At 42.9% G+C, this 17,524-nt stretch overlaps 1 protein-coding gene and 1 pseudogene across 1 annotated transcript; one reads left to right on the top strand and one right to left on the bottom strand.

Moving 5' to 3' along the window:
* Positions 1 to 969: 969 nt before the first annotated feature.
* Positions 970 to 17,230, bottom strand: ACTR5 (actin related protein 5). The gene is made up of 9 exons (XM_039864330.1): positions 16,794 to 17,230; positions 15,424 to 15,653; positions 13,509 to 13,678; positions 9,767 to 9,984; positions 8,920 to 9,102; positions 4,457 to 4,573; positions 3,594 to 3,733; positions 2,427 to 2,559; positions 970 to 1,584 (listed from the first exon to the last, which is right to left on the bottom strand). The coding sequence occupies exons 1-9, from the start codon at positions 17,190 to 17,192 to the stop codon at positions 1,327 to 1,329; spliced, it is 1,848 nt and encodes a 615-aa protein (XP_039720264.1). The 5' UTR covers positions 17,193 to 17,230; the 3' UTR covers positions 970 to 1,326.
* Positions 11,769 to 11,887, top strand: LOC120604280 (uncharacterized; annotated as a pseudogene).
* Positions 17,231 to 17,524: the final 294 nt, after the last annotated feature.

Below are 17,524 nucleotides of genomic sequence, written 5' to 3'. Positions count from 1 at the left end.
TTGACTGTGATGTGTCCTTCCCTAGCAGGGCTCGACCTCCATGGCAGTCTTGACCTCGCCACTGTTCAGGCTATTTGAACTGCTAACTATGGGAAAAAGATTCCTTAGTAACAGTCAACAAACATGGTTCTTCCTGGAAACACAGTATGAAAATCTCTCTCATGTGGATGTTGGTCCTGCCTCCTTTTTGGCATCTATCCCTCCTTAGTAGCTCATGCGTTATCACCATCACATCAGTCCTTGGGCTCAACCACGGATAGCTAATGGCTCACTTGCAGTGCTTTGGCCTGGGTCAGCCTGAGTCTTCTATCTTCTTCACCACCACCACTGCCTGCTCCTGGTCTTCAGTTCTGAAGCCCTTGAGAGCTGGAAATCCAGGTGACAGATCACCCTTGGAAATGTCTGAGCAAAGGTTCTGAAGTGGCCTTGTCAGAGGCGTCAGGGCTAGAGGCTCCACAGGATTTAAATGTATGAATCCAATGGCAGAACACTAGCATCTCAGGGGCCTCCGGGCTAATTATCTGGTGTGTTTGAGTTGAAATTCTCACCAAGCAATCTCCGTAAAAGAGAGGGGCCACCTGTCCATTTAAGATGAAGCTGCAAAAGTCCAGGGGACGTGAGGCTACACAGGGACAAAAATAAAAAATTTGTAGGAAGGTCTCATATGGTGGAAAAATTCCCAGCAAAGAAAGTATGAACAAAAATTAAATCAAGGCCCCATTTCTGCCCATTCAGAAGTGGGCACTGAGCAGGCCCCAAACAGAGTGACTGTGCAACCTGGTTCCCCTCTCTGGACCCTTTTTCCTCGTTTGTAAGAGGAAGTAATAGGAGGAAGGAAGGAAGCACTTCCAGCGCCGGAGGTTTAGTGGGTGACTGTTCTTGTTACATAAACATTACCTTTCTGTATGTATGTGAAAGAACTCCACCTGCTGGGCATTCACACAATTTCTGAATAAATTCAGAAGAATATAATGACAACACAAATTTTAAATCACTGAAAAAAGGCTTTAAATGCAGTAAGAAATAAGCCTTGTGCATTCTGTACATTTGTCCTCCACTCCGTCTTCATTTACTGCTGCAGCAAGCTGATGCCACAGCTCACCCACGGTTCAACAAAGACACTGCAAAGTCACTGAAAGTTTCTTCACTGAAGAAGCTCCCATATGAACACAGCTCTACAGGGGAACTCCCAGTGTCCCTTAACTGTTCTCCCCAGGAGAAATCCATCTCGCAGCCCGATGTTACCAGTAGACTCGGGACAGACACACCTAGCACAGTCACTGTCCTGTCACACTGGCCAACATGGCCCCAGAAGGGCCCCCTTTGCTATGCCTGCTCACCAGCACTGCCTCCACTGGCCCCCGAGCCTTTGCCAGATGCCTGGACTTCTGAGGAGCGTGAAGCCTGCTTTGGCAGGTGGATGGGGACGTAAATGTTGGAAGCACAATGCTCCTTGAGGTACTCCCCTCCCTTCTCTTCATATTCTTTCCTGGTGATCCAGACTTCGTCGTCGTCTAGGTGGTCCAAGACCCAGTCACGAGCACCATACCAGGCATCCAGCACGGGGTTAGAGGCAAGCTGAACCTGGAACAAAAGAGAAGGTTCACCACAAGGACGTCTCCCATCAGGACTCAGCAGCGAATGTTCAGCAGGCACAGCTAGAGCCCCATACTTTTTATTCTCAAAACAGGAGGGCCCCAAATCATTCCAAGACAGTGCAGGACTATCTCTGCACCCCCTAAACAAAGTAGAGCTGAAATGCCCCCGACTCTCCAAAAGAGGACACAAGAATGCAAAGCACAGCAGACTAGACCTAACACAGTTAAGTGACAGTCAGCTATTTCATGAACACAAGACCTGCCACTCTGGGTCAGAGAGGGACCAGTTGCCCTTCCTCCTGCTCCAGTGATGTAGACCACAAGTTGTCAAATGAAGAGAGAAGCAGAGCTGGCACCTGCCCGGAGCAAAAGCTTTCTTGGCCCTGATCCCCTCTGTGAGCAGAGGGAAGCAGAGGCTGGTATGAGGCGGCTCTGGGCACAGTGGCAAATGAGCTTCAGGAGAAATGAGAGCAAAGACGACGACCTGGGGCATCCTGCATGATGCTGCCAGAGCTCAGTTTCCATTGCTTATTATTGGATTGAGATGAGATGACTTATTCTCCACGCAGTCTTTTGTATTCTCTGATTTTTATTATATGCATGTCTTCCTTTTTCAACTAAAAGAAGCAAGAAATATCTAAAACATGACTCTCATTCTGCTTTAAAAATTAAGCATAAAGACCAGAAAAGCCACAAAAATGCTAACAGTGGATATCTCTGGATGATGGAATTATAAAGTAACTTTTCTCATTTACACTTTATTAGTTTTGCAATTAGAGGACAAAAAGTGCTATTTTCAAAGCAGCTGGTTACATGAACAATTAGTACCTGAAAGGATGACCGAAAAGGTCTCATCTCCAACAGTTCCTTCTCAATTCTAACTTTCATCCCAGGATACATCATGTTCCCGCCAGTGAGAAAAACGTTCTGAACCAACATCTCTTGAACAGCCTTTGGGTACCTAGGAGAGAAACAACTCCTTCTGGTACTCCTTCCCACTTAAACATCAGAGGAGAATGTAGATGTAGACATGTAAGCTCTCAGTACAAAAGGGAAAATGTCTGCATAAATTTTTTTTTTTTAATTTCTCATTTTTCATGTGTGTCTTTATAGAATGCCAAACATCTAGTCAAAACCGTACTTTGAATAGTCAATTCATTTCCTTAGTATGATCAGAAGTTTTGTGCCTAACACATGTATTTTTAAAAATTGACTTGATTGAGGACTGACTTACATACATTTTGATGAAGTCTAACAAATTTATATCCCCCTGAAACCATCACCACCATGATCATCATATAGAACATTTTCATCACCCCAAAAGTCCTTCCTCCCTTTTGAAGGTTCACTTCTCTACTTGTTTTTTTAAATAATGGTTTTATCTTACATGTTTGACCACTTTCCCACCCATTGTTAGACAAAACTGAGAGCCACTCAAAGTAGCTGCAATAGTTTTACTCTCTTGCTAGATGTAAGCTTCCATCCTGTTTTAACCAACAGCAGCCACAGTACTAAAAATCATGTTCCCTACTATCCAACTTGAATTATGAAAATTCACACTGCAGGAAGATGCCTGTATAAATGGGTGGCGAGGAGGTATGCATGCTCTTATAGAAATGCAATCGTAAATAAATAAAATGTCTACAAAGAGGAAAAAGGACTTATAAGTTCTCACATTTTTGGGTGATTTAGAATCTTTACACTTCGATAATGTGAAGGTTTATATGAAAGCCAATGCACACACATTATCCTGGTGCTCAAACTTAAAAGAAATTCTTATAGCTCCTCAAATTAACTGAGCAATTACATGTTCAGAAAAGACTTACAGAGCCCCAACTATGTGCCAAGGCTGGTGAGAAAACTCTATCTGAGCCCAGCAAGTCGATGAGAAGGAGTGAGACAGATTTCCGATGCCTGACCATCAAATCTACCATTTAATGTACAATCCAAGGAAATGGTTCAGGAACACAGAAGGAAAAGGAGCTTTGCTCTCACCTGTCCAGAATGTACTGAAGGGTCTCTGCTATCCCAGCCTGCTCTTCGCCTATGAGAGACGGCTGGAAGATAATTTCTGGAGCTCGAATTCTTTCTGTCCCAACAAACAGCTGATGATATGCTGCCAAGTTAAACACGGGCTTTAAAAACCCAAGGTTTAGAAGATATTTTTAGGCCATAATGACAAACATCCCAGTTGCCAGTTTCCTCAAACCACACTGATTATTCTGGTATAGCTTGTCTTTGGTTCGTGCCAGAGTAACCTCTCCCCAACTCTCATGATTTGATAATTCAATTTTCTACCCTTTTCCCACTTCTGTATAAATACCTACAGATTGGCATCATAAAATGGTCCCCAAATTCCAGGGAAAGAGACTTCATGAAGAGCGGCAGCATTAAGAGTCGAAGGCCAGGTCTCCTGCCCAGCACCTTGCTCAGCACTCCTGGCCCCTGCACGGCTGAAAAGTTTTCTCAGGTGTGTCTCAGACTCAGGGGAGTCTCCCTGGCTGCCATTGTAAGGACAGAAGCGTAGACTCAAATGAGGATTACACATAGACACTGGCTTAAATTGGAATAAAACCACTAAAGCTAGTCTTCAAGCTTAAAATCCCTAATTACTTGCCCAAATGTTTCCGCCAGACACACTATTACTCACGGATTTAAGGATCTTGGTGCTAGAACCCCAATTGATCACTGGGGAAAAAAACCCTGACTTTGGATGTTTTAAGTTTTGATAACCCCCTTTCCAGAAAATACAACTAGGAATATGTTTTAAATATCCCTGAAGAAGCACCCTAGACAAGACTGGTCATTTACATCACAGTTTCAAAGTATGAGCATGGTCGAGGCTGCAGAGGTCCAACCTGGATGGTGGTGACTGGCTTCTCCACTTCAGGTGTTTCCTCTGAAAACAAGGGTTCAAAATCATTGATGCTTTCCACATCTTCCAGAGACGGCTCTAGCGGCTCCAGGTCAGGGGTCTAAGAAAAGAATAAACAAAGTAGAACAGATTCTGTTAACTTCATCAAGCCTTAGTCCTATTAGTTCACTGTCATGAAAAAGAACTGGGACTTCGTGCAATGGCAAAAAAGTTCACATAAAAACTATGAAAACATTTCTCAACTATCCCAAGAATAGGCTTTGCTCTTGCCCCTTACCTTTCCTCCTTATACAAGCCTCAGCTCTTACCTTCACTCTGAAGCCTTCTGATAGGCCCACTCATGTCTGGGGCCCAGTGTGAGCCCTGTGACCTGCAGTTGTCACACCACCACACACAAAACTCAGGGGAAAGGGTGTGGCAGCCAGTGTTCTACAAAGTGGCTTAGACAACCAGCAAAATTATATATACATGTCAACACTAATGGGCTTAATAATCAGTCTCTTATTAGCAGGTCTATTGGGCTGGAGATCTGACCCAAAGCTCCCAAGGTGACAGAGTGCTTCCTATCTGTGGAGTCCTACAGAACAGGCTTCCCTTTTCAATGACAATGAACCTGGATGGGGATAAGACATGCTGGTACCATTCCCAACAGAGGGTTTAGGGTACATTTTAATTTTGACCTGGGCAAAAGAAGTTAGGTAGGAGTCGGGGTAGTTCTGGATGACATCTTCAGACACCTGTGGTTCTGCCATGTAAGAGGTAGATGAATTTTACCTTCTGGACTCAAAAGGGAGAAGTTACAGGAAGAAATATTCTGTTGCATTCCATGGAAAAATGTTCTAACAATGACAGCTGTTGTAGAAAAGACTATCTTATGAGATAGGAGGGTTCGAGCAGACTCAATACCATCGGCCAAGCATGCCTGAGAGGAGATCTCTACACTGAGTCTCTCCTCACTCTCAAAATCTATGAAGTATGTAAATTACCGACATAATTCAGAACACTTACATATACTTCTCTAGAACCTATCCACATATACCGCAGACGTAAAACAGTATTCGAACTCACTCTTAAATAAAGTAATGCCCTTCAACACTCCTCTCTCACACACACACACACACACACAGTCACATGGCATATGTTGCTTACAGATGGGTGGCAATGTATTCTAAATCCTGATCAGTAATGATTCTACTACATGTAAGGGTACAGTAAACCCTGGAAAGGAAGGGAGATATTTCTTCTGAGACTAGAAAATAGGATGAGAGAAACTGCTTTAGAAATAGGTAATTTAAGAAGGAAAGAAAGTGGGCTGGGAGGCAAGAATCTAAGGACCTCGCTCTTGGTGAAGGAGGGAGAGCATCTCTGCCAATTCTGGATCCAATTCAGCAGCAGGGATACTTGCTACCTGCACAATCCTCACAAGTGCAGAGATTTCTGCACTTTATGGCTGATGAAACTGAGGCTCGGGAGGTAAAACAACTTATCCAAGATCATAGTACATTAGTAAGTAGTGAAAACTTGGCCTAAAACAGAACTTCTTAGCTCCAACATCTTTGCTCTGCCTTAAGCTGAAATTCTAAAAATCATGAGTCTGAGCTTAAGAGGACAGTTGGGAATTTAGGAGTATGCAAAAGATCTAGCCTGAGGTCAAGGTGAGCAAGAAAAGAACGAAAAATTTTACATGTGGTAGCAAGACCGGCTGAGTGAATGACAGGTTTTCCTTCCAGCAGAGGCAGCAAAGCACATGTGAAAACATCCCCCTCGCTGTCTGCAGTCTGATCTGGAAGACTCCCATCATCTCCCCACATAAGAAAGGAGCCTATTCTGATATGGCACTAAACTCAGTAGTCCAGAAGATGAGAAATGAATCACAGAAGTTCTCTTTCACTTGGTGTCTTGTCATCCAGGATAAGAAACCAGAAAGCATAATTGTCACAGAAAGAGGTGAGGTTTGGGGGTTATAGTGATCCAGCTCTGAATGGCAACCAAAAATTTTAGGGTCACAGTGCACAGTCTGAGCATCTGAGCCTGCTTCCTCCTCTATAAGTGGGACATGACTCCAGGGCAGTCATTGGGTAAAGACCAAACACTCCTTCTTTCTTCCCTTTTAGATATGGACTTATTTTGCTCAATAAGTAATTCAGTTGTATTACTGGGTTAGAGGCACACAAATGTCACCTGTGTATTTAAAACAACTACAGATAATTTGTGACCTGCCCACCATCCACCAAATAATCCTGGGTGAAGGCAAGCACTGGGCTCCACTGAGTTCTCCATCTTCTGCTATACTCCCCACACCTCTGCCTCACTCATCTCCATCAAACCGACACTCCTCAGGTGCTTCAAAAAGCCAACTTACCTATTTATTCTCCATCCCACCTCCTTACTTACTTTTTCTTTTTCTTTCTTTGGTCTTTTCACTTTTCTTTGTCTCAAAAGATGAGTGTACCATCTCCCATCACAGGTTAAGGCCACCAACCTTACTCTTAAAACACTCCTGGCAACCTTTTTGTTTTTCCTCTTCTCTGACCACTCTTTCTTGATCTCTCCCTGGACTTTTCTTCTGCCATCCACCCTCTAAGTGCTGGCCTACCCAAGCATTCTGATTTTGTCACTGCCCATGTGATTCTAGGTCCTTCCACAGCTAGGTCCTGAAAAGTTCCACCTGATGTCCCACAAAGACTTTAAAAATAAAGATACTCAAAACCCAGCTCATTATCTTCCTAAGCATGGTCGAACAGTGCCTTTCAGCACAGCCTCGGTGTGACCAGACTGAATCTGGAATCAAACTGCTGTGTCTGCACCTCAGCTGCGCTACCTCTACCTGTGCAACCTTGAGCAAATTTCTTCACTCCCTAAGCGTCACTTTCCTTATTGGTAAAATGGGAATAATGGTAGTACTTACTGAACTATGAAAATTAATCAAGATGACACTTGTAGACGTGCTCAGCACAAGGTCTGGTACATGTCACGTGTTCTGTTATCATCAGTCATTGCCGCTCCCGTTACCTCTGCTCCTAAATGGCACCAAGTTCTTTGGATCCTACATTTGAAGTGTCTCTTCCTCCACCCGCCATCCCCAAGTCTGCTGACAAATTTCAGATCCACTCCAGCCCTCTTCTGGACAACTACAACACAGTTTGATCTCTCCTCCCACTTCTAGCCTTGCCTCTCCCTAAACCCATCCTAAACTGACCTGGGATGCTGTGCTTAGGATGGCAGTAAAGGTCCCTTCTACCCAAGTTCTCAGTGAGCCAGCAAACTGTATCTAGGAAGGCTGACTCAGCATCTGCTCTACAAAACATGCATGCTCGTGACCAGGTGCTGTCCTCGTGTAGTCTATAGGCCATCAGAGAGAGGTGGAGAATGCAAGGTGAGAGAGGCACTGAGAGTAAGCCAACTAAGAGATGGTCACTGCAAAAACCAGCTTCGTGCTGAGCCACAGAGTTCCAAAGTCACTGGCAAGCACCATGCTACGCCTAACATCAAATTGGACTTTTCTACAGGACTGTTTCTTTCTAAAAGTTTAGGTTTTAGATTTAAAGAAATTTCATTTAAAAACAAGAAAAACAATAAACTAGACTGGTTAATCCTGCCCTAGAAGTGTCACAAGGCAATGAACAAGTTCTTTTGTTTTAGAACTCTAGAAATGACAGATTCAAGACCAATGCATATACTTAACGCTTTTTTCCAATTCTAAAGACGATAGAGCCAACCCATGACTTTGGATTGAGGCATGACCTGCAGCCAGCTCCCTCACCACACAGGGCCCAGAGCTGGCGATCTGGGTTACCCTGGGTCCTATCTCAGCCCTGGTGCCTGCTCTTTTGGCCACTCAACACTTAACAGTCCACTGGCAGGAAAACAAGGAGGAGAGGCAGAAGAAATCAAAGAGCTTATTTAAGACTCCGTTTTCAATAAGTAATAAAAAGCTAATCTTAACCCAAAAACATTTAACTAAGTATGTGTACTAGAATGCCGTAAAAAATCATCCATTATGTGTGAAGTGTGATCCCTGTCCTTAAGGAACATCAAGATGGAAAGGAGGTAAGCGAAAGAGAAACCACACACATTTAATAGAGCATCAGAAGGAAGTTAAAGGGAGGGTGACTAACTGCCAAAGAACCATTAGAGGAATAGGTTCAGGTTCAAGACAGCACCACACAATTGGTGTGTAAATGCTCTTTCTACTCAACGCACACACTTCCCCCTCCTGGGGGCGGGGGGGAAGGGGCAGAGGTCTACAGGTAAAATCCCTTGGGTCAGAACTTGAGTTGGTACAAATCAGTGCTATCACTGCTCATCCGTGTACTTGTGGATATCACTCACCACACCTGTCTCTTTCCCCCAAGGCGGGTCTCAGCCTTCACAAGATACTCCTCCTGCAAGGCAGCTGTCCTCTCTAAATGACCCCACGACCCTCCCTCCCAAGGCCTTTAGTACCTCTGGCTTGCTGTCCACCACATCCACATCGAGGGTGACTTCTGATTGAAGGATTTTCTGCTTAGCTTGCTCCACCGCCGAACTGAGCTTGTGTATGTAGGACTGCAGCTCCTCCGGCGAGTCCATGTTCAGCTCCATCAGAGCTTTGTGAAACTGATCCATCTGGCCATCCTCTAGAAGTTCCTGAAAGCAGAGCAGTCACGATTCATCCTCGAAGACACCAGTGCAATCACAAACACAAGGAAACACAAGGAGCTGAGAAGCAGAAGAGAGCTCCCAGGGCCGCCAGCTTGCCTCTCCACAAAAAGCCCACCAAGTTACGTGCAGGTGTCTTCCTCCCCACCTGTCATCATATCATGATTTCAGCACCACCTGATTAGGCAAAACTAATCTCTAATGACAGACACCAGAAATGTTGTTACCTTTTGGGAAGGGAGAGGTGGGATGGTGACTGACTAGAGGACACATAGGGATACTTCTGGGATGCTGGTAATGCTCTATTTCTGATCCAGATGGCAGATACATGTGTGTTTCATGTTGTGAAAATGCAACAAGCTCTGCAGTTAAGATGTGTGCACTCTGCAGCATGTATGCTACACTTATAATAAGAAGTTAAAAAATAAAGGAAATTATAAGACCAAAATAAATCAATACAACCAGAGTCCACGGTTCTTTCAGAAATACCTGCTGCTACATCATCCTCTATACTGATGACTCCTAGACTCCTTCTTGACCCTAAGGGCGACTTGGTTGATGCATTTTATGGGCAAGGAAGAACATATAGGAGGAACATTTTCTAGGACCACCTTGTTGATCAAGCCTGGGGGCCATCAAGACCTGCTATTACCTGCACGTAGAGCAGTCTGTCCAGCCGCTCCTGATCAAGCTGCAGCTTCTCCTCCCGCCGACGGGCATTGAGCTCCTGCAGCCGCCGCAGCTGCTGCTGCCGCCTTTCCTGCTTCTCTTCAGCGGTCAGAGTGCTGCCGAGGAGCTTGCTGGAAAATGGGAGCTGCATCTTGTGGACGTTGTTTTCATAATAATCAGGGCACTGCCATTTCTGTAATTCTTCAAAAGAATAATTTTGAAAGTTATAAAATGGCAACACTATTAGCACAGAAATTAGAAAGTCAATGCCAGGGTTCCAGGTCTGCGTGAGAAGGAGAAAGCACATGCCATCCAATCTCTGAACCACCCAATCAACAAAATGTGGCTATAAAACCTGGACATAATGCCAACATAACTGTTCTAAAGTGGTTGCTAAATAAAGTTCTTCAGACAGAAATGGTACCGGAAGGAAAACTGGAACACCTCAGGAATAAAGGAAGAGCAATAGAAATGATGAAAATCTGGCTAAACGTAATAGACTAACCTCCTCTTGCATTTAAAATGTGTTTGACAAGTGAAAGAAAAAACCATAATGCTGTCTGATGAGTTTCCAATGCATGTAGGTGACTACATAAGACAACTCAAGCACAAAGGAAAGATAAATGAGCTTCTAGCATGTCAACATTTCCCTATTCCATTTGAAGTAGTAAAATTATGATTTTAAATAGGCTGTATAAAGTATGTTTACTGTAATCTCTAGAGCAGGGGTCCACAACCCCGGGCTGCAGACCAGCACCAGTCCATGGCCAGTTAGGAACAGGGCCGCACAGCAGAAGATGAGCGGCGAGTGAGCCGGCAAAGCTTCATCTGTACTTGCAGCTGCTCCCCAGCACTAGTGTCACCACCTCAGCTCCACCTCAGATCATCAGGCATTAGATTCTCATAGGAGCACCGGTCCCTGGTGCCAAAAAGGTTGGGGACCACTGCTCTAGAGTAACCAATGAAAAAACTACACAGAGAGATAGTTAGATAAACACAGTAGATAAAATGAAACACCAAAAAAAAAAATTAATGTTCTAATAACCCGAAAGAAGGCAGGAGAGGGAAATGAGACAACAAAAAGAAGTAACAACAGAAAACAAATAATAGTGAACCTAAATCCAAACATACGAATAATCAAATCAATTTAAATGGTCTTAACATACCAATTAAAAGACAGTCTGACAGAACGGATTGAAAAAAAGACCCAACTATTAAGAAATTCTCTTTGAATATAACGATACAAGTAAACATAAAAAGATGGAAAGACATATCATGCAAACTCTAATCAAAAAAAGTTGGAGTGCCTATATTAATGTCCAAGTAGACTTAAAAGCAAAGCAAATTACCGAAAATAAAAAAGCGACATTATATGATGATAAAAGGTTAATCTGCCTGGAACATAAGAATTCCAAATATGTACCTAACAATAGTTTCAGATATTTGAAAGCAAAAACTGACAGAACTGAAAGAAGAAATAGGAAAATGCACAATTATACTTTAGAGACTTCAATACTCTTCTCTTGATATTATTGATAGAACTAGTAGATGGAAAATGAACAGGGATAGAGAAGGGAACAACACCATCAACCAATGAAACCTAAATGACATCATAGAATACTCTACACCAACAGTGGAATATGTATTCTCTTCAAGTGTATTTGTGACATTCATCAAAACAGGCATACCTGGGTCATAAAACAAACCTTCACAAGTTTAACTGATATCAGACAAAGGAAGTTGTTTGACCTTACTAAACTAAAAGTAAATCACAGAAAGATAACAGGAAAATCTCCAAACATTTAGATATAAAACAACCCATTTTTAAATAATCAATGGCTCAAAGACAAAATCTCGAGGGAAATTAGAAAATATTTGAACTCAATAAAAATGAAAATATAAAATATCAAAATCTATAGGATGCAGATAAAACAGTGCTGGGGGAAATTTATAGCATTAACTGCTTATTTAAAAAAAAAAAATGCATCTACGGCCATGCTACCCTGGACAAGCCCAATCCCATTTGATCTCGGAAGCTAAGTAGGGTCAGGCCTGGTTAGTACTTGGATGGGAGACCACCTAGGAAGACCAGGTGCTGTAGGCATAAAACTTAAAAAAATAAGGGATTGTAAGCTGACAAGGTCCTTGCAATCTGTGAGGTCAACCAAGGGTTGCTTCACCTAAAAAATAAATAAAATAAAAATTAAAAAAGAAAGAAAATTGGTCTCATAATAATCTAAGCTTCTGCATTAAGAAACTAGAAAAAAAGAATAAACCTATAGCAAGTGGAAGGAAATAATAAGAAGAAGAAATCAATGAGATTACCTAAGTCCACAAAAGAAACTGAATTCATAGTTAAAAGCCTTCACAAAAAGAAATTCCCAGGCTCGAGTGGTTCCACTAGAAAATTCTACCATACATTTAAAGAAAAAAATAGTATCAATTATTTTCAAAACCTTTTTGTAAGAAGGAACATTTTCCAGCTCACTTGATGAGGCCAGCATCACCCTCATACCAAAACCAGACAAAGGCAGTAAAACTAGAAATCAATATCCCTTATGAATATAGACACAAAAACCACACAAAATATGACCAAACCAAATCCAGCAACATAAGAAAAATAGTATACACGAACAAGTGGGTTTATCCCCGACTCCAAAATCAAGGCTAGTACAATATTATTTGAAAAACAATCATTATAATGAATAGTCCAAAGCGGAAACACTATAGGATCATATCAATTGATGTAGCAAAAGCATTTCACAAAATTCAAAATCTATTCATAATAAAAATGCTCAGCAAAACTAGGAACACAAGGGAATGCCCCTAACTTGATAAAGGGCATCTGCAAAAAAACTAGTGCTAACATCATATACTTAACAGCAGAAGACTAAATGCTTCCCCTACCACCGTCAGATAAGGAAGTGGGAACAAGGCAAGGATGCCCACTCTCACCACTCCTAGTCAACACTGTACTGGAAGTCCTAACCAGTGGAATAAGGCAAGAAAAAGGAAGAAGAGGCCAAAAAATGGAAAAGAAGAAATAAAACTGCCCCTATTCACAGATGACACATCTACAGTGAAATTCCCAAGAAAACTGCAAAAAAACTAGAACTAATATCTTAGCAAGGTCACAGGATAAAGCCAATACATAAACTTTAATTGCATTTCTATAAACTAGCAATGAGCAACTGGACAATGAAATGAAAAAAAAAAAAAAAAAAGAAAGAAATACTTAGGAATAAGACATGTACAAGGTCTATATGCTGAAAACTACAAAATGCTGATGGAACAGTAAAGACCTACATAAATGGAAAGACATATTCTGTTCATCAATTGGAAGACTCAACATAGTAAACACTGTCAATTCTCCCCAATCTAGATTTAATATTATATCTGAATTTATATTTAGAATGTTGTCTTATATCTAATCTCATCTACAGATTTAATAAAAATCCCGAGAGAATTTTTTTAATGTATTGACAAGCTGATCCTAACATTTATATGGAAGGGCAAAGAACTACAATAGCTAAAATAATTTTGAAAAAGAACCGACATAGGTAAGTTAACTGAACAGTTTAAGAAAGTAAATACCAAAAGAGGAAGGATATGCTAAAAAGTAATGAGTAAAAGAGCGAGTAAAACAGGCATCCTGGAAACAATTTAAGGAACACCCCAAAGGTAGACAACATCCAAAAGCTGGAAGCAGATGTCCTCTTCACTACCTTCCACATAATCCTCGGCAATGTAACTGTGCTCGTGCAGGATCTCCTCCATACGGCTGAGCGTGATAGCTGCCAGGTGCCCGGGATACTTCAGCTGCAGGAGACGCTGGAGGTAGCCAGCTGCTTGGCTTCCTCCCAAATTGATACGTTTGCAATTTTTAGCATCTAACCTACAATCGAGAAATGGATAACAGATGGTAATTTTTGGTAACATGGAAGAGAGAATATAGAGCACCTTCAAAGAGAAAGGATAATTTAATGTAGACAAAGGAGAAAGAAACGTCATCTAAGAGAACATAAAACCTTATAGTTAGAAGGGACTTTAAAGTTCCCTTGGTCCAACCTTCTTAGGCAATGCAAGAATTTCTAGTTCATACACAAACAGATGTGTGGCCACCTAACTTCCAGCAAGAGTGTCAGAAGGAAACAAGGTTCAATGGGAAGAACATGCACTCTGAAGGTGGACCCATATGTGACTTGCCATGAATTTCTCAAACTGGTCCTGGGACCAAGTATCCTAGAATTAGCTGGGGAAAATGTTAAAGATGCCAATTCCCAGGACTCATTTGCTCTGGGGTGGTCCTAAGAATCTGCATTTTAACAAGCTTCTCAGATAACTCTAGTGTAGGCCAGACTCTGAGAACCCTTCCCCAAGACACTCCACTTGTACTGACACAAACAGTGACCACACACATATTGGCTTACTGTAATCTCCTAAAAGTACCAGGTCCCTTTCATATGAACTGAAGAGGAAGAGAACCAGAGTAACTTTATTTTCTTCACGTGAGAAAGAGTAGCAGAGCACTAGGAAGTTGGATGTTGAAATGTCACTGCTATACCACACATCACCAGCAGATGCCAGCATAGAACAGGATATGCTCCAATATGCTCATTTCTTAGCCTTCAGGTAATTTTCTCTCAATATAAAAATAATAGTTTTTAATTTCTGCATATTGTTTTACATTACACAGACAACTCTGTACATCAGGAGTGTTTGGTAATGTCGAAGAATCACTTTCTTCTTCATAAATTTTTGTAAAAACATCAAGAGAAAGTCCTATGTAGGGCTCAATAAATTCAATGGCATTTATTTTGACTTAAATATTCAGACTACTTTACAGTTTACAAAATGCCATCGGCTACTTTATCTCATTTCATCCTCAGGGCAATCCTGAGCAGTCAGTTTTTCCCAAGTTTACATGTTAGGAAGAAGCTAAGTGAAGAGGTTAGGTACCTCATTCTCAGCAGGGTGGCAAACCAGGCATTCAATGCCAAAGCCAGGGCTCTTTTCCTATTTGCACACCCTCTTTACTCAGTGAGAAATCTCAGGAGAGCACAATGTTGGGCTAGTCTCTTATCAGACAATGAAAGCTCAACTATGAAATGAGTAAAAATTTTAAACATGACAGAACCTACCTTCACCTTTTACTCAGCTTAGAAATATTGAATAAGTACCTATTAGGTGTCAGGCACTGTACGTGAAAAGATCTAAACAACGGTGATTAAAAAGCTTTACATAAATATATATCTTAATTTAAAAAGTGACTCTACAACACAAAAGCTGTCTAAATTAAACTTATTCAGATAATTCATTCAAAACATTTTTATTGAGTCCCTATTACCTGCAAGTACTGTGTTAGCTATCTCACCATAAAGCAAAACTATAAAATTCTAGAAGTATAGATTTGGACCTCAGAGACCGTCTACCCCAACTCTCTCCCAGAGGTCACAATGGATGGAAGGTGAAGTGACTTACCATAGTCCTTACCAAAGTAAGGAAGGACAGAGCTAAGCCCAGGGGCCAATTCATGGCCCAATGCTTGCTCTTTCCACTCCACCTTTAAAGTAGGCCACCCATAAAATGTTTCCTAAATGCTTCTTAAAACAGCACTCAAATGCTGTAAATGCAACTCACCTCCCCTCTAAGATGGGTAAAATATGTGTACACTGGTATCCAGATGAAATGACGAGCCCACTGGAAATCAAGTTCTTTGGCATATTGTGGTAGAAGCTAAACAGACTGTCTATTCCGTAAGCAACCTTCGGAATCCCGTAACATTCAAAAAGAAGCTCGGACATCATCTGTCGTGAATACAGTGGGTTGCACACAGCCTCTGTTAAAACTATGGGATGATCAACACAGCCCTATTTTGAAAGAAAAGAGCAAATAGATGAGTGATACAAGAATACCCTTTTTACAGAATAAACAAAAATCCTTAATGAAAGGGCTGATTCGCAATCAAAAACTGGATCAGAAGCAACTATAAAAACTCATCTCAACTGGAAGCTGTTTTGGAAAAAATGAAAATTTAAGGTTATTAAGTCAAGCCCCTTCCAAACTATCAGTAAATCATGTTGGTTCTATCTTCAAAACATCTCTAGAATCTAACTGTTTCTTACCACACCATCCTCCCCGGCTACCTCTCTCATTTAAGTCACCTATATCTCTCACCTGGGTCACTGCAACCCACGTGGTCTCCCTGTTTCTAACCTATGACCCATGTCATACAGCAGCTATAGTGATCCTTTTGGAACAAAAGTCATGTCCGTCCTCTGCTCAACACCCTGCAGTAGCTCATTTCACTCAAAGAGACTGGAGGCCTGTGATTTGGTCCCTCATCACCTCTCCGACTTCCTCTTCCACTTCTCAATGCCCCCCACACTTTCACTCTGGCTGCCCTGCAATTAGGATTGGGGCACACTTCTGCCTTAGGGCCTTTTCCTCTGTTTTCTGTCTAGTATACTATTCCCTCAGATACATGGCTTGCTCCCTCTATCACCTCCTTCAAGTCGTTGCTCAAACATCACCTTTTTCCCTTAGTCCTACCCTTATCATCTTATTGGAAAAGTATAACCCTCTCCTCTCCATGCCATAGACTCTACTACTTAATTCTATTCTTTACTGTCTGTCTTTTCATTCTAAACTGTTTTTCCATACTAGCTCCATAAACACAAGAAATTTTGTGTTCTATTCACAAATGTATTCTAAACGCCTAGAAAAACGCCTGAAGAGTAAGTGCTCAATACATATTAGTTAATAAATGAACTTAATAATAAACGATATATATGCCCGAATGTATGCTCCAAGAGAAAAAGGACATTGTTTTGTTCAGTATTGTACCCCACGCGCCTAGCACAGGGTTTATGAACGGTAGTAGTATTTGATCAAGTGACTAAATGAATGGCTAAATAACAATGAGAGCTACAGGAGTGACAATTACCTCCCTGAATGGAGTGAGCAGAGACACGACCTCAAGCCCAAGCAACCTCCCCCCAACCCTTCACCTGTGAGGAGACGCCCAGGTGCTGGAAGCTGTAGTCAAACAGCAGCTCCTGCAGCTCCAGGTTTACCGGTACATTGCGGTCGAAGGGCGAGCGCAGCATCCAGCGCAGTGGCTCTAGGCTGCCCAGCGCGTTGCCCACCTGCGGACCCGCCCCTCCCCGAGTCCCGCCACGCCCGCGCGCGCACACGGCGCGGAACTGCAGACGGGGCTCCGGGCCCGGGTTGGGCCCGGGGCACGCCCAGCCGGCGCGGGCCTGGAACGACCCGTTGTCCAGCACCAGTGGCACAGGCAGTGGCCCGTGCGCCACTGGGCCGGAATCCAGCACTGGATCTGGCGTGGCGCGGGCGTCGCGGAATGGGAACACATTACCCGCCGGCCCGGCCGTACCGGCCGCCGCCATCTTGCAGCGCGCGCGCTCTGGCTCCGCCCCTCACCGCAGCGTCCGCCCAGACGGCGAGAAGCCCCGCCTTCGTGCGTAACGCCGCGCGGCCCAGGTCCTAAAGAACTCCAAGCCTCCTCCTCTCGTTGAGACCTGCGACCCTGTCGTGGCCCTCGTGGCCCAGACCACCTTCAAGATCGCTAAACCCTGCCCATCCTAGTCGTAAAGTCCTGCCGTAGCCAACATCCGATCTAACCACGCCTCTTCGCTCTAGCCGGGACTTAGCCAATAAGCCCCGCCCCAATGCTTAACGCTATCAGGCTCCGCCCCCTTCCTGGCCTCAAGGGCTGGGC

The sequence above is a fragment of the Pteropus medius genome, unplaced genomic scaffold, assembly GCF_902729225.1.
Source record: "Pteropus medius unplaced genomic scaffold, Ma_sr-lr_union100, whole genome shotgun sequence".
NCBI lineage: Eukaryota > Metazoa > Chordata > Mammalia > Chiroptera > Pteropodidae > Pteropus > Pteropus medius.
Note: the sequence above shows the minus strand (reverse complement) of the source record. Positions and strands in the feature narration are given on the sequence as shown.